The sequence below is a fragment of the Pelophylax lessonae genome, assembly GCF_965119305.1.
Source record: "Pelophylax lessonae genome assembly, chromosome: 10".
Lineage (NCBI taxonomy): Eukaryota > Metazoa > Chordata > Amphibia > Anura > Ranidae > Pelophylax > Pelophylax lessonae.
Genome location: NC_138777.1, coordinates 45,976,734 through 46,002,956, shown reverse-complemented (window position 1 = coordinate 46,002,956; position 26,223 = coordinate 45,976,734). Strand labels below are relative to the sequence as shown.

At 44.5% G+C, this 26,223-nt stretch overlaps 1 protein-coding gene across 2 annotated transcripts in view; it reads right to left on the bottom strand.

The window, feature by feature from the left end:
• The window catches only part of ARFGAP2 (ARF GTPase activating protein 2), a 46,010-nt gene extending 21,398 nt beyond the window's left edge, over positions 1 to 24,612 (bottom strand). The window contains exons 1-9 of one of the 2 annotated variants that reach the window (XM_082270335.1): positions 24,466 to 24,612; positions 13,538 to 13,656; positions 11,614 to 11,686; positions 9,512 to 9,643; positions 8,983 to 9,063; positions 5,715 to 5,811; positions 5,576 to 5,632; positions 2,107 to 2,151; positions 102 to 154 (exon numbers count right to left, since the gene is read on the bottom strand). In XM_082270335.1, the coding sequence (XP_082126461.1) occupies positions 102 to 154; positions 2,107 to 2,151; positions 5,576 to 5,632; positions 5,715 to 5,811; positions 8,983 to 9,063; positions 9,512 to 9,643; positions 11,614 to 11,686; positions 13,538 to 13,656; positions 24,466 to 24,537 (729 nt within the window). In that variant the 5' untranslated portion in view covers positions 24,538 to 24,612. The remainder of the gene's footprint in view (positions 1 to 101; positions 155 to 2,106; positions 2,152 to 5,575; positions 5,633 to 5,714; positions 5,812 to 8,982; positions 9,064 to 9,511; positions 9,644 to 11,613; positions 11,687 to 13,537; positions 13,657 to 24,465) is intronic. The other variant, XM_082270336.1, reaches the window with a different exon arrangement.
• Between the last annotated feature and the right edge of the window lie 1,611 nt (positions 24,613 to 26,223).

The window sequence follows — 26,223 nt, the reverse complement described above, 5'->3', positions numbered from 1 at the left end:
AATAAAACAGTGGTTGTGCAGTAAACCACAGCAACAAGGCAAGGTTTACTAACTGCAACACTGAAGCATCATCCTACAGTTTATTGGGCTAATATACTCACTCCTTTCTTTGTCGCAGCAGGTTTCTTCTTTCCAATGAGAGAGGGCTTCACCTCTAGAAAATAAAGATTTGCAGACATAGGAAAGGACTGTAGCGCACATGCATCAAGGTGTTAGTAAGGTGGCAGAGCCCCACAGCATAGCAGGGTGCCCTGTGCCAGAGACAATTTTTATTAGTTCACCAGATACTTTAAAAGGAGAGTCTACAGAGAAGCAAGTCAATGAACATAGTCTTCCCTTCATTTGAACACAATGGCTGACTCCGTAGCAGCAATAGTCACTAAAGTGATAAAGCACCAATAAACCTAAAGCCTGGTACACAGTTTTTTTTCTGTTCAACCCAGCAGGTTGAATAAAAAAAAAAAAAAAAAAAAAAAAAAAAAAAAAGTAGAGATCGAAGTACTAACACAATCGATGTTAGTGCAGCAATCTCCCCTGCTATGCTATTGTGTTCTGACAGGGGGACGGACAGTGACCACTTGCAACTTATGGCAGAGAGCGCTGACCAGCACACACTGGTCAGCGCTCTCAGCCATCAGTTGCAAGTTTGATCAGATGCATTATGGATTTCCAGCATGCTCGTTTGACAGAAGCTGGTCGCAAGACTGGTTTCTGTGGGACAGGCAGCTGTACACACAGGCCGAATGTCTGACGGTTTCGAAGGTACTGGCAGATTTAGAATGATATTCAGCCCGTGTGTACTGGGCATAACTTACAACTTCGTTTATACAAAAAAAGAAAATGGACATCCATAGATTTTCAGATCTTAGAAGAGCCCATACTGGCCCTACAGGAGAAAATTTTCCTACATGTAGTTAATTTCTTGTGCAGGAGAACCACTGCATGAAGACTTAAAGCCCAACTCTGGGAATAGAAAAAAAATACACAACTGAAAAAAATAAAAATACACATACTTTTTTCCCCCAGGTAAAAAAAATTTATTTTTTCCTAGGAGCCTGTAAAGTATTGCACCCACGATCAGCAGATCAGGAGTGCAATGTCAGGCTCCTACATACCCTTAGTACACTTTCTGCCCGTATCTCCCGTACAAGCAGAGAGTTACTTGAAGTCCAGGAAGTTCAATAAACTATTAGAGCACTCACAAGAGCCCTTGCAGTTCATGAAGAACTACAAGCCGCAATGGAAGATGATACTTGTAGTCCATTCACAGAACTCGTTGAATGAAGGACACAGCTGTGTGGGTGGAGTTTGACATGGCTGCGCTTTATTTGAACTGTGACAGCAGGTGCGGGGAGAAGCACCCCCACTCACTGGCACAATAGGGGGATCAGGTTGGGTTGCGGCAGGTGCTTTAGTATATGCGTTGAATATCGTGCAATACTTGACATAGTCCTCACTCAGACAGGTTCACTCCATCTGTGTGACCGGTTCCTAACAACATCCTCTAAAAGGTGCTCTGGGCTGCTGCTGCACACAAACGTCATCAAGTACAATGCAGGAGCAATAGCCCTGCATTGTATGTGAGGACAGAAAGGGACAACCCACAAGCCACAGCAGAAGAGAGCGTTCGAGAGAGGAACAACATAGGAAATTCACAAGTTTTTTTTAATTGCAGTACAAGGGTAGTACATTTGGGTGCAGTTCTATTTAAAAAAATATCATGGGGGGGTAACTATTGCAAGCATGAACTGCAGGCACCTTGGAATGCACGCACCTGCAACAGGCTTCAATAATTCTGCCATTATGGTTGAATGACAGGTTGTTCTAACAGACAAATACTTCTGGGTAAGGTTTGAGCCTGCCACGATTCATCACCATAAGAATTGAAGCTTTGCCAGCTAGAATAACCAGGGTTTTGAAGGACATATCCTCCAAGTCATTATTACACTGCATTGCAATGCAGGAAACACTGATAACTATTGCAGCTACAAGAGACTCCTCCTTAATTGAGAAGACATTCTAGACTCCGGCATCTCTGGTATGAAAAAACGCAAAAGGCATGCCAAGCACACAGCAGCCAGAGCGAGCCAGTCACCATCTGGTCACCTGTGCTGGGGTTCGGCTCCTGAGCACAGAGGCACATGGCCAGGTCTGAGGAGAGAGGAACATACAGGTTTAGCTGTTGCATGAGCTACAGGCATATTATACAGCCTCAGTAGAAGTACAGTGTATGGCCATTGTCAAACCTGGACACACACAACCTAAAATTTTGATTGGTTAGGTCAATAAGGTTTGCAATTTTAGGACTGTGGCCCACATTTCAGTATTAAGTAAAACTATTTTAGTTGACTGGTTAAGTCTTACTGAACTACTAGCTAAAAAAAAGTGATACTTTAAAATAGATATACTAAAAAATTATATATATATATATATATATATATATATATATATATATATATATATATATATATATATATATATATATATATATACATATATACACACACATACACACACACATATATATACACATACACACACACACTAGAAAATGTACCTTGTCTGCATATTTCATAGAGAAAAGAAAAACGCATAAAGCAGACAGCATGCTGCCATACACACAATGGTCCCAATTCATCAAGCTAAATACTGCATAGCACTTAAAACATGCTAAAATGACACAATAATATTGAATTTAGCATGCCTTAAATTAGATTCCTACTTATAGTTCACAAATCTGGGCCAAAAAGTGTCTGTCTTTGGTTCCAAGCAATCCCGCTATGCACTGTGCAGGGAATACATCATTTAACATCTCTAAACCCATAGCTACCACTGGGGAGTATGTAAAGCTGAAACCTAAAGCACACGGACTAGATCAAAGTTGGCCACCAGGGCAAAGGGATTGACAGATCGAAAAGGAACAGAGGTGCAGTGACACCACCTTGCTTGCAGTCCATTTAATTCCTCCAGCCCTATAGTGGTAGGTTGGTACCGCTCTATGGATCTGGGGCTGAGAGGTAAACCGTGTAGGAGCCTGCAAGCAATGCTCTGCAGCACTGACAGCAAAAAAAAAAATGAATGCACGTTTTTCTTTATCAATAGGAGTGCATTATTAAAGATCAAATATACCTTTAAAAGTTTAAAGGATAAATTCACCTTTGTAAAAAAAAAAAAAAAATGAATAAGAATAATAATATTAATAATAATAATAGAACCTCTTTTTGCAGGTAAAATTTTTTTTTTACTGGGAGCCTGCAAAGCATCGCACCCATGATCAGCAAATCACAGGTGCATTGCAGGGCACTTGCAGACTGTCAGTGTATGTAAGCTGCCTGCTCATACCTCAAACGGGCAGGCAGTTACACACTGACAGGAAGCAACAATTAACAGGCAGCACCCTAGTAGTTCATTGAGAACTACAAGCCGACAGCCACCAATGTCGTCGGTACTTGAAGTTCTCACATTCACCGGGATCTGTGAATGAATGATGGGGCCGGGGTGGGCAGAGCACCGCATAGCCACGTTTTTTTTTTTTTTTTTTTTAAATTATGACAGTGAGTGCGGGGAGAAGATCCCCGGCTCGCTGTCACAATGAGTGATAGAGGGATGTGGGGGCTGCTAAAACAGTAACACGTTACACCACGAATATGGGTGTAAATTTTTGCGAAAGGTGAACTTATCCTTTATCCTGGAGATCACAGGACCTAGGATCTATTTATCTATCAAATCCAGCTGATATAGTGTAACCCCCTTCGTGTCTAAGAGTAAAACAAAATCTTAATGCCTAAGAACAATTTTGGAACTTTGACATGGGTTAGTAAAACCGTACATATCACAACTTATTGAAAGAGAAGATGTAAAAGATGGAGGTGCTGTCAGTAGTGGCAAGTAAGATGTCAGTCTTTATTTTGTAAGTTGTGCCAGAAAACAAAAAACTTAATAATATAATCATTATTTAGTTTTTCTAAGTAATACACAATATTTTGTCATTTAGAATAAAGTTTGTTACTTGTATAGTAACACATATCAGTCAAGGAATTCATCCAACATGGTACAGTACTAATGAGGAGGCAGAAAGGGAAAGAGCCATTAGTAAATCTCTTTCGCTCTATGGAGGATTCGGACATACAGTTTTAAAGTGATATTAAAAAGGTTAGTTTTTTTTTTTTCCTTTTAAATAACAAACATGTCATACTTACTTTCTTTGCGCAGTGGCTTTGCACAGAACAGCCCCGATCCTCCTCTTCTCAGGTCTCTTGTCACGCTCCTGACTGCTCCCCCTTGGCCAGTGCCCCCAATAGCAAGCCTTTTGCTATGGGGTGTATTGGTATGTGCTCACTCCTGAGCCACGCTCTATGTGTCTCCATAAGACACTTGGCTCCACCCCCACTCTCTCCTCATTGGCTTAATGTCTGTGATTAACAGCAGTGGGAACCAATGACCCCCGCTGCTGTCTCAGCCAATGAAAGAGAGCCAGGACAGCCAAGGCTCCCGTGCACATAACTGGATCATGGAGGGGGCTTGGATGAGTTCTAAGGGGGGGCTGTGGGGGGAGCTGTACATGGAAGGTTTTTTACCTTCATGCATTAGGTAAAAAAACCTTCAGCCTTTACAACCACTTTAAACTAAGAGAACTTCTGTTTATGTAGGTTTTCAACACTTACCAAGCTGAGGAAATATGTAAGGCAAGCATTCTGAAAAAATCCTTAAAATGCTAACTGCCAGGCTATCATGCCAACCCCTCTGAATCTCTGATCCGCAATAAGAACGCAATCAGTGCACTCAGAACTGATCCCCAGTTGTACCTAGTCAGTTGTTTTTAGGTTTTGAAATCAATGCACGCCAGTTGAGCACAAGGGTTTATTTGCCAAAACTGGAGAGTTCAAAATCTGGTGCAGTTCTGCATGGTAGCCAATCAGCTTCTAATTTCAGCTTGTTCAATTAAGCTTTGGCAAAAAACCTGGAAGTGGATTGGTTTCTAAGCAGAACTGCACCAGATATTGCAGTCTCCAGTTTTAGTAAGGGCCCTTTCACAAGGGCTGTCTGATTGGGTCAGTCTATCAGTTTTTCAGACGGACCTGATCGAAAAATTGCATTTGTCCTCTATGGAGCAGCAGATGTCAGTGGACAGATGTCCACTGACACCCACCGCCATCCGATCCTGTCCGCCAAAAACAGATGGATTGTCCTATTTTATATCCATCCGGTGGACCAGAAGGAAACAGCCAGGCGGTCTGTTTACATCCGATTTCCCCATAGAGGAGCTCAGCGGAGCAGACACTGACCCGTCATCCGACCTGTTTAGCAGGGGGAATCAGCAGAGCGATACCCTACTAAGCAAGCAGAAGCGTTTGTGTGAAAGAGGACTAAATCAACCCCACAGAAACTGGAACCTGTGTATTTCTCCTTTTTTTTTTTGCAGCACAATTTTGTTTATTATCACTGCTCGGAAATAACTGGGAAAAGGGCCTCAAATCCTAACCTTCCACCTCCACAGCCTATTCAGCTAGCTCTTAAAAGTGATCCTGTTTGAAACCAATAAGAGTCAGAACAAGTAAGATTTAATGAGACTTACCAGCTGTGGCTTTGGGTGACGTGCTCAGACTGTCAACACTAGGGCCAGTCTCCACACCTGCAGGCACAGTAATAAGGGTTACACAGGAACTCAGAACAAGTCACAGCACTGCCAAAACTAAAAAAGACACAACACTCACCAATCGGCTCACTGCTCACAGAGACACAGACCGGCTGTTTTGCAGCTAATGGACTTGTCACAGCTGCTTCAGTGACTGGTGTTGCCTCCCATGAAGACTAAATAAATAAATCAAATAGTTTCTCATTGTGAGAACAAATACACAATATGTTCATTAGAAAGCAGTTATAACACCAAAGGAATGCAATTTTACCTGACCTAAAACGAACGCACTCTTCCCACATGCATAATTTTTTTTTTTTTTAAATCAGAAACACAGTTTATTGAACAAAACAGAAAATTCACAGGCTCCAACACAGCAAGCTCTCTTGCAAAGAGTATAAGCAATCAAATAAAAGATACATGACATCCCCAAAAGAGTGCATTCCCATCAAACAGAGCACATCTATGCACCTGAGCGTGGTCACACAATTAAACATACAGTACCCTCCCCACAGTCTGCAATCAGAACACAAAGGGCACTATTGCAATAAGCGATCCATGATAAGATCAGCAGGGGCCAGGCCTGGTTGTGCCAGCCACCCAGCCCAGATTTTGTCATACCGTAGTGGGACACCTCTATGCTGATCGATTAGGCGTTCATACCGTAGGGTAGTGCCCACATCTCCAGCAAGGGAGGGGACGGAGACGTCCAGTGCTGCAGAATAAGTTTCCGGGCCTGAAAAAACCCACATGCATACTTACTTCAATCCAATGACCATTCCGTCTGGTGTTTGTTTACATCCTGTGCTGACATTTTCAGTGCGCTGGCCTTTCCTGGCCTTTTTACTGCACAGAAATTCCAGATAGCCTTTTAGGGGCAAAGACGCTAAGGAGATGACCTCATAGAAAACCTGAGTTTTCTAACAGGGGTTAGTTCCCTGTAAAGCAGAACTAGTCCCAATAACTTACCTTTTCCTTTAATAGTCCCTTTAATGGTCCCTCGCCAGCATCTTGTACCCAGCTTCTACTTGGTGCAGGCTGCGGCATTCTTCATTGGCCAGAGTGGGTTGACATCACTCAGGCACAGGAGTTCAGTCATCCTGGCACACAGGCACAGCACCACAATGTAAACTGAGCTGTGCTTGTCTGCGAGAAGACAGGTAGGTTTATTTTATCTAAACAGTCACAAACGCAATGCCTCCTACGCTTAGGAAAATGGCCCCTCCAGGATGGATGTGTTTAGATCTTCATTACACTTGAAAGTGGATAACCAGGGTCTTAATTCCCTCAAAGATTTGGGGAAGTCTACAACACTGCAACCATACAAAAACACACAGAGGGCGCACCGACCTAGTGCATTATCCTGAGACAAATAATTTATTGGATAAAAACATGGTAAGTATTATACTCACAAAGTTGCAATTGTTAAAAGCATGTTCCGTCCGATTGCATCAACTTATACAACAGAAACGGAAGCCCCCATGGGCTGACGCGTTTCGAGGGATTCCTCTTCCTCAGAGCCACCTGAGGAAGAGCAATCCCTTTGAATGCATCAGACCACGGGGTCTTAAGTTTCTGTTGTATAAGTTGATACAATCGGACGGAACATGCTGAGATCTGTGATGTGCTTTGAACAATTGCCACTTTGTGAGTAGAATACTTACCATGTTTTTATCCAATAAATTATTTGTCGCAGGTTTATTTTATTGCAGAGACATTGCATATCCCTTCTGCAATAAAGATCCTGCCTGATTATATTCTTTAAATCTGGGAAGTATTGACTTTTGCTAAAATTACAGAGTTTGGACTTAGAATCCCATTCATTCCCCCGTGCTGTACACAGCCTGAACTTAGGATCCCCATCATTCACCAGCGTACAGACTGTGCCTAGGACCCAAACTATTTCCAAGGTGACCAAGCTGAAGAGTAAAGGATACGTTCACCTTTACAGAAAAAATATTAAATGCACATATTTTTGCAGAAAAAAGTGCATTTATTATTTTTTTCCTGCAGGCACTTAGAAAGCATTGCATCCATGATCAGTGGATCACAGAGTGAAATGTTTGGCTTCTGCAGACAGGCACTGCAGCTTTCTGCCCATACCTCCATATTGGCTGTCTGTCTGAAAGCTGCAGGGCTTGTGAATAAACTACACAAGCGCTCATCAGCGCCCTCACGGTTCATTCAGACCTACAAGTCGTTAGCCACGGCAGCTGAGGATACTTGCAGTCCATTCATTCACAGGTAACTGAATGATGCAGCTGTGTGGTGGATTCTCGCATAGTTGCACTCTTCAAAAAGTGACAGCTGATGTGGGGAGAAGATCTCCCACCCGCTGTCACACATAAAAATCTTTTTTTTTTAATCTTCAGAGTGGGTGATGGCGTTTACTACAATAAACTGGAGACAAGGGTGCGTCTCAGAAAAAGGAGGGTGAAGGCTGGAGTTCAGTCTGGAACCAACGCTTTCCTCGTGGTGAAACACAGAGATATGAATGAGAAGGAGCTGGAGGCTCAGGAAGCCCGCAGAGCTCAATTGGAGAATCACGAGCCAGAGGAAGAGGAGGAGGAAATGGAAGTGGATCAGGATACTCAGGGATCAGATGCAGAAGACGGAGAGAAGGGCAGTGAGAGTGAGAAGGAAGGCAGCGGTGGAGAGGCCTCGGGTAGTGAGAGTGAAAGAAAAGATGGAGAAGAAGTCCAAGAGGAGAAGGAAGAGGAAGAAGAGGATAAGGAGAGCAGTGAAGAAGACAGAGCTGCCAGAGACAAGGAGGAAATCTTTGGCAGTGATGATGAAGACAACAGTGATGACGAAGTGCAGAATGAAAGCGGAGGTGAAGCAGAGGAAAGTGTCAGCGAGGAAGAAGAGGTGGACAAAAACAGAGGGCGCAGAAGCCGCAGCGCCAGCAGCAGTCCGTTTGGGAGTGACCGATCCCAGCAGGAAAACAAGGAGCAAAGCGGAAGTGAGCAGGGCTCTGCCTCCAGCGATGGCAGTGATAGCGACTGAATACAAGAACCTTCTCAATACTCATTTTTGTAAATATTTGTTATATTATGCTTTTAGTTCAATAAAAGTTTTCAGACAGTTAAAAAAAAAAAAAAAAATCTTTTTTTTTTTTTTTTTTTTTAGGTAGGTCACTGGTTTTGACCACACCTCGATAACTCTTTAGCATTTTAAAGAAAATACACACGGAAAGCATTAAGCTGTTGTTAATAAGATGAAAAGAGCAGACGCCTGGATTTAGAGTCCAACTTCAAGACCTTAATGTTGTACAGGTGCCTCTTGCATCCAGACAGCAGTTTATAATTTTCCATGTACAAATGGGTTTGCTTCATGATGAGACATACCTGGGTCAGTTCAGCAAAGAAGTCAGACTCCTTCTTCTCTGGGGAACTAGCAAGGGTGCAATTCATTCCATCTATCCACAGCTAGAAAAAAAGTCCACAAATATTGTTCACGTTCTTTCCAGGACATGATTATTTGTCTTTGCATTCAAGCAAAACAAGGCGCACGTTGTAAACAGTGAGTTTTTTTCAACAGAATTTTCACTGAACAAGATTTGATACGATACATTTTAGTGGCATAAGAACTGCATTTGCAGCCTTTGATTATAGTAAGCTATGTACTGACAAATGGCTTCACCGCTCAAGAGCCTAGCTTTCGGCGTTGGGACTTACCAATAATTGGACACTGGATCAGTCAAGTAATGAACAAACAGGGTTAGAGGGCACTAGAAGGGTAGTACAGAAAAGCAAGCTGACCTATGTCTTCATTTCATGTACATACTTGCACTTTGTACTACAGTAACACAATATTGTGTAATACTATCTTGCATAGAAGTCCCAGTGCTGCACAAATCCCTTTGGAAATACTCACATCAGTGCCATGTTTGGACATGGCCGCACTGGCCAATTGCCGGATCTTCTCCCGATACATCTGAGCACTGCGACTGTTGTACTTGGCATTGGTGTCATTAGTGGTACAGCCATGCTGATGGAAGAAAGCATTCTGCAGCAACAAAACCAACAAAAATTAGGTGAATAATCACAAGTTTTAAAAGGAACTAATGTCAATTTAAACTGAGCATATATTAAAGAAAAAAAGCAAAGTATAGTAGAGGCGAGCATCAGGTAACACTGTCACATGCATACACTACATACAAGGCTGACAGTGGCCACATCAGTTAGTAAAGGAAATAGTTTGTTTTGGCCAACTTCGCCCAAATGAACTATTTAAAGATATACCAAACCCGGAGTTAGGTTTAGGTCTCATCACATTATAATTTAACACTTTAACCTCTTCAACACTGGGCGCTTTCACCCCCTTCCTGACCAGGCCAATTTTCAGTGCGGTCACATTTTGAATGCCAATAGCTTGGTCATGCAACACTGTACCCAAATGAAATTAGCTTGTTTTTTGAGACAGACAGAGCTTTCTTTAGGTGGTTATTTATTTGCCATGGGGTTTTACATTTTTTGCTAAATAAATAAAAAAAAAAAAAAAAAAAAAGTTTCTCTTAGTTTCGGGTATAAAATTTTGCAAATAAGTATTTTTTGTTCTTCACTGATGTGCGCTGATGAGACGGCACTGATGATCAGTGCCCTGATTAGCAGTATGAACAATGTACTCGCTGTGCCCTGTCAGATCGGCTCTCCTTTCCTCCCACACGCGTCTGTGTGTAAGGCCTCATGTACACTGCTGCTGATAAACGGACGTTTAGGAGCAGTTGGGCATTTTTTTTTCAGAAGCCCCTGAACCCTCCTCTATGTTATCTTATCTGTCCATGTACACAGGGTCGTTTACAGTCATTTAGAGGCAGTTGAGTTCAGTGTCGTTTTTTGGAAATCAATTATTTGCGTTCAGGATGTTCAGAACGTGTGTTTACCGGCGTTTCAAATGCAAAACGCGACCAAACGCAATCACCCGCATTTTGCACTTGCGTTTTTACTGTACTGTACTCTAAAAACGGATCTGAGTGCAAACGCCCGCTAAATGCGGCTGCAAACGCGACACAACGGACGTTTTAAAAGTCCTTTACATAGCGGTTAAATTCCAGCGTTCAAAGGACTTTTTAAAACGTCCCGTGTACATGTAGCCTAAGGAAAGGAATGACAATAACCGGAAACTCTGTTTACCTGTGACCAGCTGTGATTGGACACAGCCGTCAGACAGTAAAGGGCCGCTGTGATTGGCCCTTTACCCTGATCTGTGATCAACTATGTCCAAAGCACACAGCGGTCACAGAGAGTGTCCCAGGGGGCGCGCGGGAAGATGTCCATGAACGTTCCGCTGCAGCCGTCTTTCAGCTATAGTGCGGGATGGAAATGGTAAAGTGTTTTTGTCTTAAAATACCTTTTTTTCTCGTGAAGTTTTGCCTTCCCTTCACCCACTCTAGTGCTCTGTACTGGCATATACAAGCAACAGCCCCATCCCTATCAGAAGTTTCCTCATGGAGATATTTAGTGTAGAGGAATAGAGGGGCATGTCTGACCAGGTCTGTAAGATCTATGGCGTGCACTGGCCAGTGTGGTCAAACTCTGGTGTCCATGTGATTGTGCACCTGCTACAACAGGAAGGTGGATTTAAGCTTATGAAAGCGGGAGTTATTAGTACAATGCCTGCCTAACTAAATGTCTACTTTTGTAACTTCAATTGGTCCAAGCTCTTCGCCACAGGTCAGTGAGGTTGCCTATTACATTTACAACCTGTAGGAATGCTTGGAAAGGTAGACGTAGTGTTAAACTGACCTTTGAACAAAAAAAAAGGCTGAGATTTGCAAATACCTTCAGCTACCTATATTGCTAGATATACTGATTGTTGTTTGATATGCGTTTTTTTTTTTTTTTAGTACGCTCTGGTTAGGTTGACATACAAACACACACACACACGGTTGAAATTTTCCAGGTTTGCAACAGGTCATGTTAAAGAAAAATTTAATCTCATGCACCATAACTAGACTGTTACCAGTAGTTACTCACAGCGTTGGCATTGCCTCCAACTTGCATGCACCTCAGCTGATACCAGCTCCAGTTGGAATCCAGTTCAGTTGACCTGAAAGAGAGAGACAAGTCAGCACTGCTTCCATTTCTGTAAACTAGACAACACTGGCTTAGTGGTAAATGCTACTCCTTGCTTCAAACTGACACTATACTCGGATAAGAAAAAAAAAAAAAAAATTATATTATATTAATATATATATATGCATTCTTACCTAAAAAAAAAGTACTTTCTATTGCTCTATGATCTGTCTGTCTTTCTTTTCGGGGGTGGTTACATTCACTATCTATGGTCCCACTGTATGTATGAACATAGCCACCCTGTTTTGCTTGCTCCCAAGATGGTCTATTGGATTTGTAGTGTGCATATAATCACCATTAACAGAAAATGCAGAGGTTCCAGAGCTCACGAAGAACGCAGAAAAACACAGTAGGAAACATTTTCATGAGAAATAGATTACAGAACCATTAAGTAGTAGATGTGTATAAATTATTTTTGGAACAAAAGGATATTTAGTGTCACTTTAACAACTGTAGGATTATTATAAACTGTGTGGCCAGGTTATCATCAACCTAAACCTTGTTAACAACCTATGTTAATAAATTGTTTCTAAAGTGTTTATGCAAGCACCGTTTGGTGCCTGATCAACAAACAGTCCATAGGCTAAAAGGACCAGTCAGTAGAATTAAATATGAATCAAGCATAAGGGTTAAATTTACTAAAACGGGAGAGTGCAAATTCTGGCGCAGTTGTGCATGGTAGCCAATCAGCTTCTAACTTAAGCAAAAAACCTGGAAGCTGATTGGTTTCTATGCAGAGCTGCAATAGATTTTGCACTCTAGTTTTAGTAAATCAACCCCTATAGTGTCTACCTCTACTACAATCTTCCTGAACAGCGAAGGGTTAACTGCTGCATTACAGGCGCTTTCCAGGTACAGATATTTTATGCATAGTTACATTGATCCAGTTTGGACCAACATAACTAAGTTTTTACACACCTGGCCGATGCCCCTGGAAGCTGGAAATCACTGAAATAGACACTGCTACTCCATTGACCTCCACTAGCTTCTGGGTCCTGCGCCGAGCGGCTGCCCTGCTGCATTCTGAACACAGGAGGTCGGCCGCTTCGCCCAAGCGCCACTTAGAGAATGGTTTGCACTCTTTTAACAAATGCAAAGCATTTTCTGATTTGATAAGGTGGAGAGGCAGGGCACTGACATAACATCCACTTCATCCGATCAGAACACGCATTATCTGAGTGGCACCGGTCCTGGAGTAGCCAAACTCCTGTGTTAAGAATGCAGAAATGCAGCTGCTCAGCATGGAACCTGGAAGTAAGTGGAGATCACTGGAATAGCAGTGTCTACTTCAGCAATTTGCAGCTTCTCAGAATTGGCCAGGTATAGCATTTACATAGTAGTGAACATAATGTTGCATAGTTACATAGGTCCAAACTAGACCAACATATGGTTCTTTTCCACTGCATGGTACGTGTTAGAACGGTTTGGTACAGGGGCGCTTTTCCACTACATGGCACGGCTCGGTACGGCTCGCTTAAACGGTGCCAACTCGGTTGGGGTTCCAAGCGGGTCGTACCTATACCATATCCCACAATCCTTTGCATTCAGCCTTGATTGTTTGTCACTACTAGCCACTGATTGGTCAGCGAATCGTTGTAATCCCACCCACTTACTACTTTAGTGGAAAAGCAAAGCAAGCTGAGTAGAGCCTATACAGTGCTGAAAGGTGCCAACTCGTACCATGCAGTGGAAAAGCAAACTGAGCCGAGCTGGGCCAAGCAGTGCCGAGTGGAGCCGAGCCGGGAATTGCAGTGGAAAAGTGCCATTAATGTATACAATATCCACATATTTCAAAAGCTTTGCTCATACTACGTCTATCACCCACCTGATGAAGCTGAGATGAACTCCGAGAGATCGATGTATTCCGGAGCAATCAATGCATAGAAACACTCCATAGGGGATGCTGGCCCAGCTGGGGTTCTTCGCTCCACAATCAAAGCAGGACTGGAGAAACAAGAAAAACAAATGAAGCAACCAGTTCAGCGATTGGAACATATATGTAGTATGTATAGTCATAACTTCTTGATAGAGTAGAGAAAAGGTTTAAATCTGTCACTATCTTTAGTCTGTGTTATATTGGGGAGCGTTTCACTTCACTTCCCATCCCAGACATACAAGAGGAAATCCCTTTTGATGGCGATCACCAGGACAGGAGTCCCCTTTCATATATTTACCCTGTTCTACGGTTCCAATGAAGAAAAAAAAAAAAACTTTAAATTTGGGATTTTACTTTAAGTTCTGACTCTGTGACAATAAAAAGCTGGACAAAGAGGGCAAATTTCCCTAGCAGGGACAAAGACCGCATTAAAAACATGACAGGGTTCTAATCCTCCTCTGTTCTGCTTGAATCTTCAAAAAAAAAAAAATATATATATATATATATATATATATATATACATACATACATACACACACACACACACACACACACACTTTAAAAGAGAATTGTGGAAATCGAAAATAACAAACATTTCTACTTACCTAGATGGCTGCAGCATCGATTCGATGCTGTAGATGTCCCCTGCTGACTCTACACTGAGAGCTGAGCAATTTAAAGACAGCTGATCATTCTCGGTCTTCACTGAACTGAGCAGTGATAATCACTGCTCCATGCTCTGCCCCTCCAGCGCTCACTGAAGTATCCAGCTGTGGAGTGGATGAGAATTACTGGCTCTGACTATCAGCGGCTCACTAAGAGGCCAAGTCAGCTGCTCATCAGGCATCTGGGCAGAACCTGACATTATTGTCGGGATACTTGCAGAGCATGGACCAGTTCTGCGATGCCAGCTAACCGCAGGCTTTAACTGAATCTAGGTGACAGCAATGCAGAACTAAGCGCAGTCCTGTGACCTATAGAAGAAATATGGCCAAAAGAGCTTTGGGTATACTACTCCTTTAATTATAAAAGATAAACCATCATTTACTAACAGGGTGAAATGTAAACAGCGTTGATAGGTCAGGGATAACATTCACACGAAAAAGCAAATACACTCGTAATAAACTTCATAAGGAAAAGGAAAGGTGTGCCCTACAGACATGTCCTAACTCATACGCTGGTCTGCTGTCTGCACCCTGACAGCACCTAACATAAACATAGTTCAACATAAATTAACCATTTTCCTTCCTTTCTGGCCACATTAATGGTGCATGTGCCTTCGGGATCATATGAATACTTGCATATCATGCAATCCCAGTGTAAAGGATAAGGGCACATTCATATCTGCACTATTTAACCACAAGTGCGTCTTTATTCTAAGACGATCAGACCCATTACTAATGGTGGTCATACAATATTTTACTTCTGCAAAATCCTGGAATGTCAATTGTCCCAAGAAAAAAATTACAAGTTCAAGAAACAGATTATAAAATCAACAGCAAAAAGACAAGCAGCTTTGATTGGTTCCCAAAACCGCTTCTTTTTTTAGTTAGCTACATTAAAGCAGAATTTCTCAACCTTCTCAGCATGGTGTCAGGGAACCCCCACTAATAATTACTATATCTACAACTCATGATACGTTAGTGTGATGCTCAAGACTAGGAAGAATACTCCTCACACTTGTGATTGGGAAGAATTCCCTCTTACAGATCACTAAAAAGATCAATGGTGTCAGTGGGGATTAGCTGAAAGTCAGATTTTGCTTATTGCTCAAGAAACCCATAGTAACCTCTAGAGGAACCCTAGGGTTCCATGGAACTCTGGTTTAGAAACCCTGCATTAGGCCTGGTTGACACTTATGCAGACTGCAGCTGATGCATTTTCCGGACACATTTTAAATAGGTTTTTGATGCGTTTTGCATTTTTGGGAGTTCTTTTGTTTTGCAGGAGAATAACACATAAAAATATGCAAGCACTGCGTTTTTGATGGGTTTGCATTGAAGTCTATGGAACCAATAATGCAACCTGCTGCAGAACAAAAGTCCCTAACCCTTTCCAAAAAGCACAGCGGTGGAAAATGCACTTGTGTAAATGTGAAACATAGAAAACCATGTTAAACGGACTAGGGTGCAAAACTGAAAAACACATGGGTGTGAACCAGGCCTCAGGCTGGGTTCACACATATGCGGCTGCGGTTTCAGTGCGGCTGTCCGGTACGTTTCTGTTCACCAGTTCAGGTGGGATTCAGGTGCAAATTTTTATAAATTTTTATCTGAAATCGCCAAAAAATGCACAGGACCCTTTTTGAACCTGCACCGCCACTGCCCCGCATGTGTGAACCATCTGCACTGAAAGCCGTTCACTTTATGCGAATTGGATGCGGTTAAAAATGCATTCAATTCGCATATGTGTGAACCCAGCCCTAGAGTATTTGTACCCGAGAGAAAGCAAGAAGCCCCAGCAAGGTGTGTCTTGAATTACCTCTCCAACATCACAAGCAGGGAAAAGAAGGGGGGATTCCCAGGTCATCAGATTCCTGATACAAATAGTTTGGGGGAACTGGTGCACTAGAAAAGTGCCTGAAAATCCCAAACCCTGAGCAGAAACACTGTGTTCCTGTACAGATCTCAAGGCTAAAGCCTCGTACACACGATCAGATTATCGAACGATCTGTCGTCCGTTTTTTGTTGCATGCTAGTCTCATATGGAAAATGAAGAGGTTACTGCCGGTTCATACTACGTCGCTCCGACTTAGGGGCGACCTGTGAAGTCGCGTGCAGCGCGACTTCGGCGCGACTTGCACGGACTTCATAAAATGAATGTCTATGCAAGTCGCCCCAAAGTAGTACAGGACCCTTTTTCTAAGTCGGAGCGACTTGTGTCGCTCCTATTAGAACGGTTCCTGAACCGAACAATGGGAGCGCGACCGACCGCGACTTGTCAGGCTGACAAGTCGCGGTCCGAGTCGGACTAGTGTGAATGGAGTCTCATACGGCAATTCCCGTACGACAGAATGCAACTTCAGAAGTGATGTCATGTGTTGAATTGCTTTGTATGTGTTCTTTCGTCTATGAGCATGCCTAGTCTTGCTCTTACGATTTTTTTTCGGACGAAAACTGTACTAATTAAATGAAAATCAGACGTGTTGACGTACGATAAAAATTTTATAGCATGCACATCCAGTTTTTGGATTTCGAAAATTCTTAAGTGGCTGTTGAAAGCACCATACTAAGATCGTTCGGACGAAATTTTCCATCCGATTTTCGTATCGTGTGTAGGCTCCAGTTAACAAAGGACGGAAAGAAGGGAATTGCGAATGGTGCCTAACATTTAAAATGTAAGCTTTGGTCCTTCACCCTGATCCTATCTTCACTCCACTAGTACACAGGCAGTTCTGACCAGCATATGTCAACTCACTATATGGAGTTGGCAGGACCTGGATGGAAGCAGCAATGCCGGTTGGTTCACCTCCACTACACATTCATAGTAATGCATTGACTGGCCATTCCTCGAAACAAGCCTTTCAGCCTTTTTACCCCAGAGGAATCCTTGAAATTATTTAGGCCTGGGGGGAACAGCTAACGATTCATGAAGAATGTCTCCCTTAGGCCTCATTTACACTTGCTTTACTCTGAAGAGTGATTCATGTTGAGAACCCTCCCAAGCATCCGACAGGTGGTGAGGTGGCACTGTATTGCCTCCTCACCACTTGTTTTAAAGCCTCGTACACACGTACCGATTGTTGCCCGTGAATTTTCGGACGCCGCCCGATTGGCCGATTATCGGCTTGTTAGTATGATGCTTCCGACAACCGACTGCGACTTTTCGGCCGAACAAAATCTGGTGTGCATGCTATAAAATTTGTTGGCCGTCAGCAGAACAGCCGATTGTTCCTCAGTCAGTACAGATTTCGGCAGACAAAAAACAGTTGAGCAAGACTGGGCATGCTCAGTGAAGAAAAAACACACGAAAAGTAGACCAGAGCATGACATCACTTCTGCAGTTGGTTGTTGTTGGCCGACAAAATTTGTGTGCAGTCTAGAGCACATTTCAACCAACACAACAACACTGGACAAAAGACGGCCGATCGGTCGGCCAACAATCGGTGAGTGTGTACGAGGCATAACTCCCTAAATGCGGGACTCCTTAACTACAACTGCGTGTATTGCGTATAGTTGCAGTGCAGACCCGGTCCTGTGAATGGTTTGTGTTCGGCAGGCCGTAGCTGAGCACAACAGAGGATGTAATTATTTCCAAAGAATGTGTACATTCCTGGCCAGTGCCTTTCCTGCTAAAGGGGGACCAATCGAGGGGTGGTAAAAATGCAGATCCACTGTGCAGGTTTATCATCCAAATGATAGTGTAAACAAGCCCTTACAGTGGTGATCAAAATACCAAAAAGAACTAAAAAAAAAAACGATCACCGATGTTCTATCGCTGGTTCTTTCAAGTGGTCTAGGCTCGGGAACTATGCAGGCACCATCAATAGGAAGAAAAATCAACCAAAACACAAGGAAGCCCTAGCAAACTATGGAGGAACCCTGGTTGAGAATGGCTGCTCCAATAAAACTCAGGTGGTGTGTAGTCACCATAAAAAGGGTCAACATATTAGCCAATAAGCCCACTGATAAGAACATTTAGCTTTGTCGTGTTAAAGTCCAGAGCAATCAATGGGAGCCTTTGTGTGACCCTGTACTCTGAATGGGGGGGAAGGGAGGAAGGAGGGAAGCTACACACCTCCTCCAATAACCATCAGGACAGCAAATATTGCATTGCCCACCAATACAAGATAATTTTTCACCCAACCAGACCACCATCACTCCCAGGACTGAGCTGGATAATCCTGATCGATTACCCTGTATAGAAGTGCAATCCACATAGGGTGACACGAGAATGCATGTTCATATAATGATGTGATCACTTAAATAAACAAATACCTGAGCCAACCTATGCCTGAGGCTAGCTCTGCTATAGACAGGACTAAATCTGACGTGTGCAGGAGCAGAGGCATGGATCTGAATGCACACCAACTGCGTTCAGATTTGTGCACCTATGTAATACAAACCAAAAATTAAGCAGCGCTAGCATTAGTGATAGTGCACATCATGTGAAATAAATATTATACATTTTATAAATACATGAGAAAAATCTTAAACGTGAAAAAATATTGTAGATAAAACAAAAGTCCTTAAACGTGATCCAAATAAAGTGCTGAAGATTATTCAAAGTGCTCCAAAGTGATAGGTGACCCCTCTCGGTTCCCCACTCACCAAATTGCCAGAATTTTTGAGCCTTGGATATATATTGCACATAAGCCCTCTTTGCCAGGAGCTCAGAGATGTTTCAGACCGGAAGTGACATTCCGTCTTGCCCGTAACCGGAAGTAGACGCAACTTCCGGTTACGGACAAGACGGAACGTCACTTCCGGTCTGACACTTCCTGGCCGCATCGTGGAACGCACGCCAAGCGCTGCTCACACGAGGCATACATATGCGCTTATACCAATACATGTTTGTAAGTATGTTTTTGACTTGCTAAAGCACAATAAATTGTTCAAACATACTTCACCATGTACAGCCTTTCTATATTTTAAAATGGTGGATACTGTTTACCTATCCTTATCCAAGGCTATATGGAGAAACATCTCTGAGCTCCTGGCAAAGAGGGCTTATGTGCAATATATATCCAAGGCTCAAAAATTCTGGCAATTTGGTGAGTGGGGAACCGAGAGGGGTCACCTATCACTTTGGAGCACTTTGAATAATCTTCAGCACCTGAGCACTTTATTTGGATCACGTTTAAGGACTTTTCTTTTATCTACAATATTTTTTCACGTTTAAAGCGGTTGTAAACCCTATAAAAAAAAAAAACCTGCAAGACAAAGGCATAATGAGCTAGTATGCATCGCATACTAGCCCATTATGTGTAACTTACCTTAAAACGAAGCCCCGACATGGACCCCCGGACATCGATGCGGGCGCTGCCATGATCCCTCGTCGTCTCTTCCGGGTTCGGCGGCTCCGGCGCGCTGATTGGCCGGAGCCGCGGGAGTGATTTTCCGGCAAGCTCCCAGCAACTTAATTGAAGGTCCCCCCGGACCTTCAGAGCGCATGCGCCGCTCGCGCGAGCGGCTGCATGCACTGTAAATATCTCCTAAACCGTGCCGGTTTAGGAGATATTATTTGTACCTACAGGTAAGCCTTATTATAGGCTTACCTGTAGGTAAAAGTGTCAAAAAGCGGGATACAACCGCTTTAAGATTTTTCTCATGTATTTATAAAATGTATAATATTTATTTCACATGATGTGCACTATTGCTAATGCTAGCGCTGCTTAATTTTTGGTTTGTATTACATTTCTAAGATTGGCTTAGTGTTGCAGCTGCTGCATATATTCTAATTCATGCACTTTATATATATTTTTATATATATATTTATTGACTCATATTTTTAGCTGATCTACCAGCGCGGGTATTAATTTAGTTTTATCACAGATTTGTGCACCTGCTACTGCATGCACGTTGCATTTTGACATGCGGCTTTGTCCATTCAGCTTCTGCATTTGCATCTACTTCTATTGGCGGGCTGTGCACAGCTCAGGGAGGATGCAGACGCAGAAAAGAGCAGCTCAGCATGCAGGACCGGTAACCGCGCCTGCCTAAACCTCAAAAAGAAAAATGTCATATTGCAGTTTACCTGTTCATAGTTGTGGTGGCTGCATTCATTTTAGTTCTAAAATGTAGAGCTGACTGATCACTTGCATGGGTGGAATAGCAGGGCACCCTCCTCCCGCCATGCATCCTGGGCTCCACTGCTCATCCTGTGTGCCTGGGACAACCATGGTGGGTGTCAGTGGGAGCAGCAGTGGCCAATCGGCCAATAAACCAGGGAGCAACAAGCATTTTGTCAATTCTGAATTCATGCTGTCATATCTGTGGTCAGGGAAAAAAAAACGAATTGACCTGGGCAACACAGTGGCTAAGTGGTTAGTACTTCTGCCAAGAGGCAGTTTACATGCCAACCAAGGCACTACCTGCATGGAGTTTGCATGTTCTCCCTGTGCCTGCATGGGTTTTCTCGGGGTACTCTGGTTTCCTCCCACACTCCAAAGACATGCGAGTGGGTAATTGGCTCCTGTCTACGTTGGCCCCAGTATGTATGAATGGGAGTTAGTGACCTTAAGACTGCACGCTCCTTGAGGGCAGGGACTGATGTGAATGTACAATATATATGTAAAGTGTTGTGTGAACTGACAGTGCTATATAAATACCTATAATAAAATAATCAGCCACAATCTGTGCCTGATGAGATTCAAGGGTGGGGGCAGAGAGGATATTAGGGACCTAACAGATACAGTATCTCACAAAAGTGAGTACACCCCTCACATTTTTGTAAATATTTTATTATATCTTTTCATGTGACAACACTGAAGAAATGACACTTTGCTACAATGTAAAGTAGTGAGTGTACAGCTTGTATAACAGTGTAAATTTTCTGTCCCCTCAAAATAACTCAACACACAGCCATTAATGTCTGAACTGCTGGCAACAAAAATGAGTACACCCCTAAGTGAAAATGTCCAAATTGGGCCCAAAGTGTCAATATTTTGTGTGGCCACCATTATTTCCCAGCACTGCCTTAAGCTCTGGTGAACGCCATTCCCAAAAAGGTTCACAGGTTGCCACTGGAGTCCTCTTTCACTCCTCCATGATGAAATCACAGAGCTGGTGGATGTTAGAGACCTTGCGCTCCTCCACCTTCTGTTTGAGGATGCCCCACAGATGCTCAATAGGGTTTAGGTCTGGAGACATGCTTGGCCAGTCCATCACCTTTACCCTCAGCTTCTTTAGCAAGGCAGTGGTCGTCTTGGAGGTGTGTTTGGGGTCATTATGTTGGGATACTGCCCTGCGGCCCAGTCCCTGAAGGGGGGGAGGGGGGGGAATCATGCTCTGCTTCAGTATGTCACAGTACATGTTGGCATTCATGGTTCCCTCAATGAATTGTAGCTCCCCAGTGCCGGCAGCACTCATGCAGCCCCAGACCATGACACTCCCACCACCATGCATGACTGTAGGCAAGACACACTTGTCTTTGTACTCCTCACCTGTTTGCCGCCACACACACTTGACACCATCTGAACCAAATAAGTTTATCTTGGTCTCATCAGACCACAGGGCATGGTTCCGGTAATCCATGTCCTTAGTCTGCTTGTCTTCTGCAAACTCTTTGCAGGCTTTCTTGTGCATGATCTTTAGAAGAGGCTTCCTTCTGGGATGACAGCCATGCAGATCAATTTGATGCAGTGTGCGGCGTATGGTCTGAGCACTGACAGGCTGACCCCCCCACTCCTTCAACCTCTGCAGCAATGCTGGCAGCACTCATACGTATATTTCCCGAAGACAACCTCTGGATATAACGCTCAGCACGTGCACTCAACTTCTTTGGTCGACCATGGCGAGGCCTGTTCTGAGTGGAACCTGTCCTGTTAAACCGCTGTATGGTCATGGCAGCTCAGTTTCAGGGTCTTGGCAATCTTCTTATAGCCATCTTTATGTAGAGCAACAATTCTTTGATGCAGTGTACAGCATATGGTCTGAGCACTGACTATTTTTCTCCTTCATTGGTGGGCACTGAGGTGGCACTAATATGCCGCACTCATGAGCACTGACTGACATCACTGATGGGTACTCCTGGGGCTGCACTGATTATCAGGGCCCAAATTTCCTGTACAGCCTCCCCTGTGAGGAGATGCTGCTGATTGGCTCTTCTCTCCTCACACACTGTCAGTGAGGTGAGGAGAGCCCATAAATGGCACTTCCATATTTACAGGTGATTGACTGTGATTGGACACAGCTGATCAAATGGGTAAAGAGTCACATCATCAGCTCTTTACTGAGATTAAGGGTCGTGCCAGGTTTAAGGATATGGTTACGACTGTGGGCGCACGCGAATCATATGATGCCGTCTCAGGGGATCCCGCTCTCTGTCATTTTACTATATGGCAGGTGGTTAAAGCGTCACCTGTGGATCATTCCATGCACCGAAATTGGGCATTAATTTGTGTTCGTGTGTGCGAATATTAAACCTGAACTGCCAGCACAAAACACTTTCACTCAAATAGTTACATAGTAGGTGAGGTTGAATAAAGACAATAGTCCATCCAGTTCAACCTGTGTAGGTGTGTGTGGACGTATTCATTTCCCATACCCCTGAATTTTCTGATCATTGAGATGTACGTCCAAGAGTCTTTTAAAAGTAGCCATACTCCCCGCAGGTACCACCATTTGTGGTTGAGAATTCCTTGCTGTAAAGAACCCCCTGCGTAGCCTGAGGTTAAAATGCTTCTCCTCTAATCGCATTGTATGGCCTCGTGTCCTCATGCATTCCTTGCAACTGAATCTTTGTTTCTATGCTGAGATCACCGTTGAGGTATTTATAAATTGCTATCATGTCCCCTCTCAGGCGTCTCTTCTCTAGGGAGAATAAATCAATCGCTTGTAAATGCTCTTCATAATTAAAGAGGTTGTAAACTCAATTTTTTTTTCCATTTTCACCCTGAAAGAGAAACACATAATGAGCTAGTATGCATCGCATACTAGCTCATTATGCAATACTTACCTTAGAACGAGCCCCCGCCGTGCCGTCCGCTCACCTCTATGACGGGCGACATGTTCAGCCGCCCGTCTTCCGGGATCGCGGCATCCGGCCATCTGATTGGCCGGAGCCGCGGTGACGTCACTACCGCGCGCGGGAGCCAACGGTCACGGCACGGGGACTCTGAAGGAACGGCACCAGCGGCCGTTCCTTCAGAGCGCATGCGCCAGTGACGTCACTGGCTGCATGTAAGGTAAATATCTCCTAAACGGTGCATGTTTAGGAGATATTTACAGTACCTATAGGTAAGTCTTATCATAGGATCACCTATAGGTAAAAGTGTCAGAGGAGGGTTTACTTCCTCTTTAAGGTCCTCCAATCCCCTAAGTAGTTTAGTTGCCCTTCTCTGGACTCTCTCCAGCTCCAACACATCCCTCCTGAGGACCGGTGACCAGAACTGGACAGAATACTCCAGATGTGGTCGGACCAGTGATTTATAAAGTGGAAGGATTATAGTCTTATCTCTGGAATATCCCTTTCTTTATGCCTGCTAATATAACGTTCAATAACCATAAAGGATACAAACCCACTTTTTGTGCATTAATAAGCCTTTGCAAACCCAGATAGGACTTTGTAGAAGTAGCAGTGACATCATCACTGTACTGTGCAGAGGGAAGAGCGGTGGGCGGTACCCAGCAGGTTCCACCCACTACAGGCTACATGAGGGGGCGGAGACCAGACCAGTGACCCTGCACAAGGATAGAGAGCAGCTGTGAGCGGTCTTTATCACGGAGGGGGAAGTTACAGCACAGATCTGGAGGAAATACACAAGGCACACCAAGACTGAAGGGAGAATACACAGGATGAATGCATTTACTCAATATTTGCTTCTCCTGGAGTTCTGCCTTCACTGCGGTGCATTATATACAGAAAATACAGATTATATAATCCATTGCTCTGATATTACATGACGCAGAACACCTGAACTGCCACTGCTGTACTTTCTGGGAGCATATATAAATGATTGGGGGGATAAACTAAGCTTCAGGCCTAAAATGTTAAGAAAATAAACCTAACAGTGTGGTAATGGCAGGTGTGGAAGGGTTAATGGAGTTCTCTTGTATCCACCCCCCACTATACATGGCTTGGCATGAATCCCCTCCATGCTGGGACTTGTAGTCCTCCAGCAGCAGCACAATCCTGACAGATAAGGACACCATAACAAGCCCCACCCACCCAAGTTCCGGCCAGGCCCGCCCCCCTCAGCTCCTCTCCCTCCTCACCTTGTTGGTCGGTACAGCCCGCAGCCTCTTGAACACGGATTGAATGTCTGCTTTAGTCGGCTCCGCAGCCATGTTTCCTTTCCTCACTATACGGCCCTTCCGCCTCTCCTCCAATCACAGAGCTCAGCGCATTCCTCCAAAGCCACACAGGCAACCGGCCAATCACAGAGCTCGGAATATTCTCCGCACCATTTGAGACAATCACATCGCGCGCACCCAATGACCACTACACCCAATGACGAGTTCAGACCTCCCGCCCACCAGTACACAAGCCACTCCCCCGTCGCCTCTGGTCTCCAATCACCTGCATAATGTTACCACGTGATTAGTAACTCTTACGTCCCTTCACAAGCCACTCCCTCTATTCGATCCTGATAAACCTCATGAATCACTTTACTGATTCCCTGGTTAAGCATCCTCCCTTAGCACCGCCCCTTACACACCAACCAAGTTACATCCCCCGCCCATCATCTTCACTGTATCCAGTGTACTGCCGATTGTTGCATTGACAGGCTGCATTGACAATCTCGTACTCGCGGCGGAAGTGACGCGTGTGGTTGAAAGTTTCGGCAAGTTGAAACAATCGGCAGTACACCTGCCCCTAAAGCCTCCTGCGATTCCTTACTCCCTGGGACAGAGCACCATCCCCCCGCCCACTATCTAAACTGGGTCACGCCCCTGCCAGCTTCTTGGAGTTCTCGATATCCTCCAGGCATACAAAACCTTACGCCCACAAGTCATTCTTGTTTCTGTCCCCGCCCAGTATCTTTACTGGGCCCCGCCCCTACATTCCTTTCCTAGTTCTCTTCGCCCACTAACCATTCATGCCCATTCCATTCAGGCTTCGCCTCCAGACACGCCCCCATCTCATCAGAGGCGGGGCTAGGCCCAAGATAGGCGCAGACCAGGCGAAATATGGGTGCAATAGAGGTGGGGCCAGGCGCCGGATATGTGCAGACTGGGCGTAATGTGGGTGCAATAGAGACAGGGCCAGGCGCAGGATATGTGCAGACTGGGCGTAATGTGGGTGCAATAGAGGTGGGGCCAGGCGCAGGATATGTGCAGACTGGGCGTAATGTGGGTGCAATAGAGGTGGGGCCAGGCGCAGGATATGTGCAGACTGGGCGTAATGTGGGTGCAATAGAGTCAGGGCCAGGCGCAGGATATGTGCAGACTGGGCGTAATGTGGGTGCAATAGAGGTGGGGCCAGGCGCCGGATATGTGCAGACTGGGCGTAATGTGGGTGCAATAGAGGCGGGGCCAGGCGCCGGATATGTGCAGACTGGGCGTAATGTGTGTGCAATAGAGTCAGGGCCAGGCGCAGGATATGCGCAGACCGGGCGTAATGTGGGTGCAATAGAGGTGGGGACCAGGTGCCAGATAGACACAGACCAGAGGCGTAATGTGGGTGCAATAGAGTCAGGGCCAGGCGCCGGATATGCACAGATCGGGTGTAATGTGGGTGCAATAGAGGCGGGGCCAAGCGCCGCATATGTGCAGACTGGGCGTAATGTGGGTGCAATAGAGTCAGGGCCAGGCGCAGGATATGTGCAGACTGGGCGTAATGTGGGTGCAATAGAGGTGGGGCCAGGCGCCGGATATGTGCAGACTGGGCGTAATGTGGGTGCAATAGAGGCGGGGCCAGGCGCCGGATATGTGCAGACTGGGCGTAATGTGTGTGCAATAGAGTCAGGGCCAGGCGCAGGATATGCGCAGACCGGGCGTAATGTGGGTGCAATAGAGGTGGGGACCAGGTGC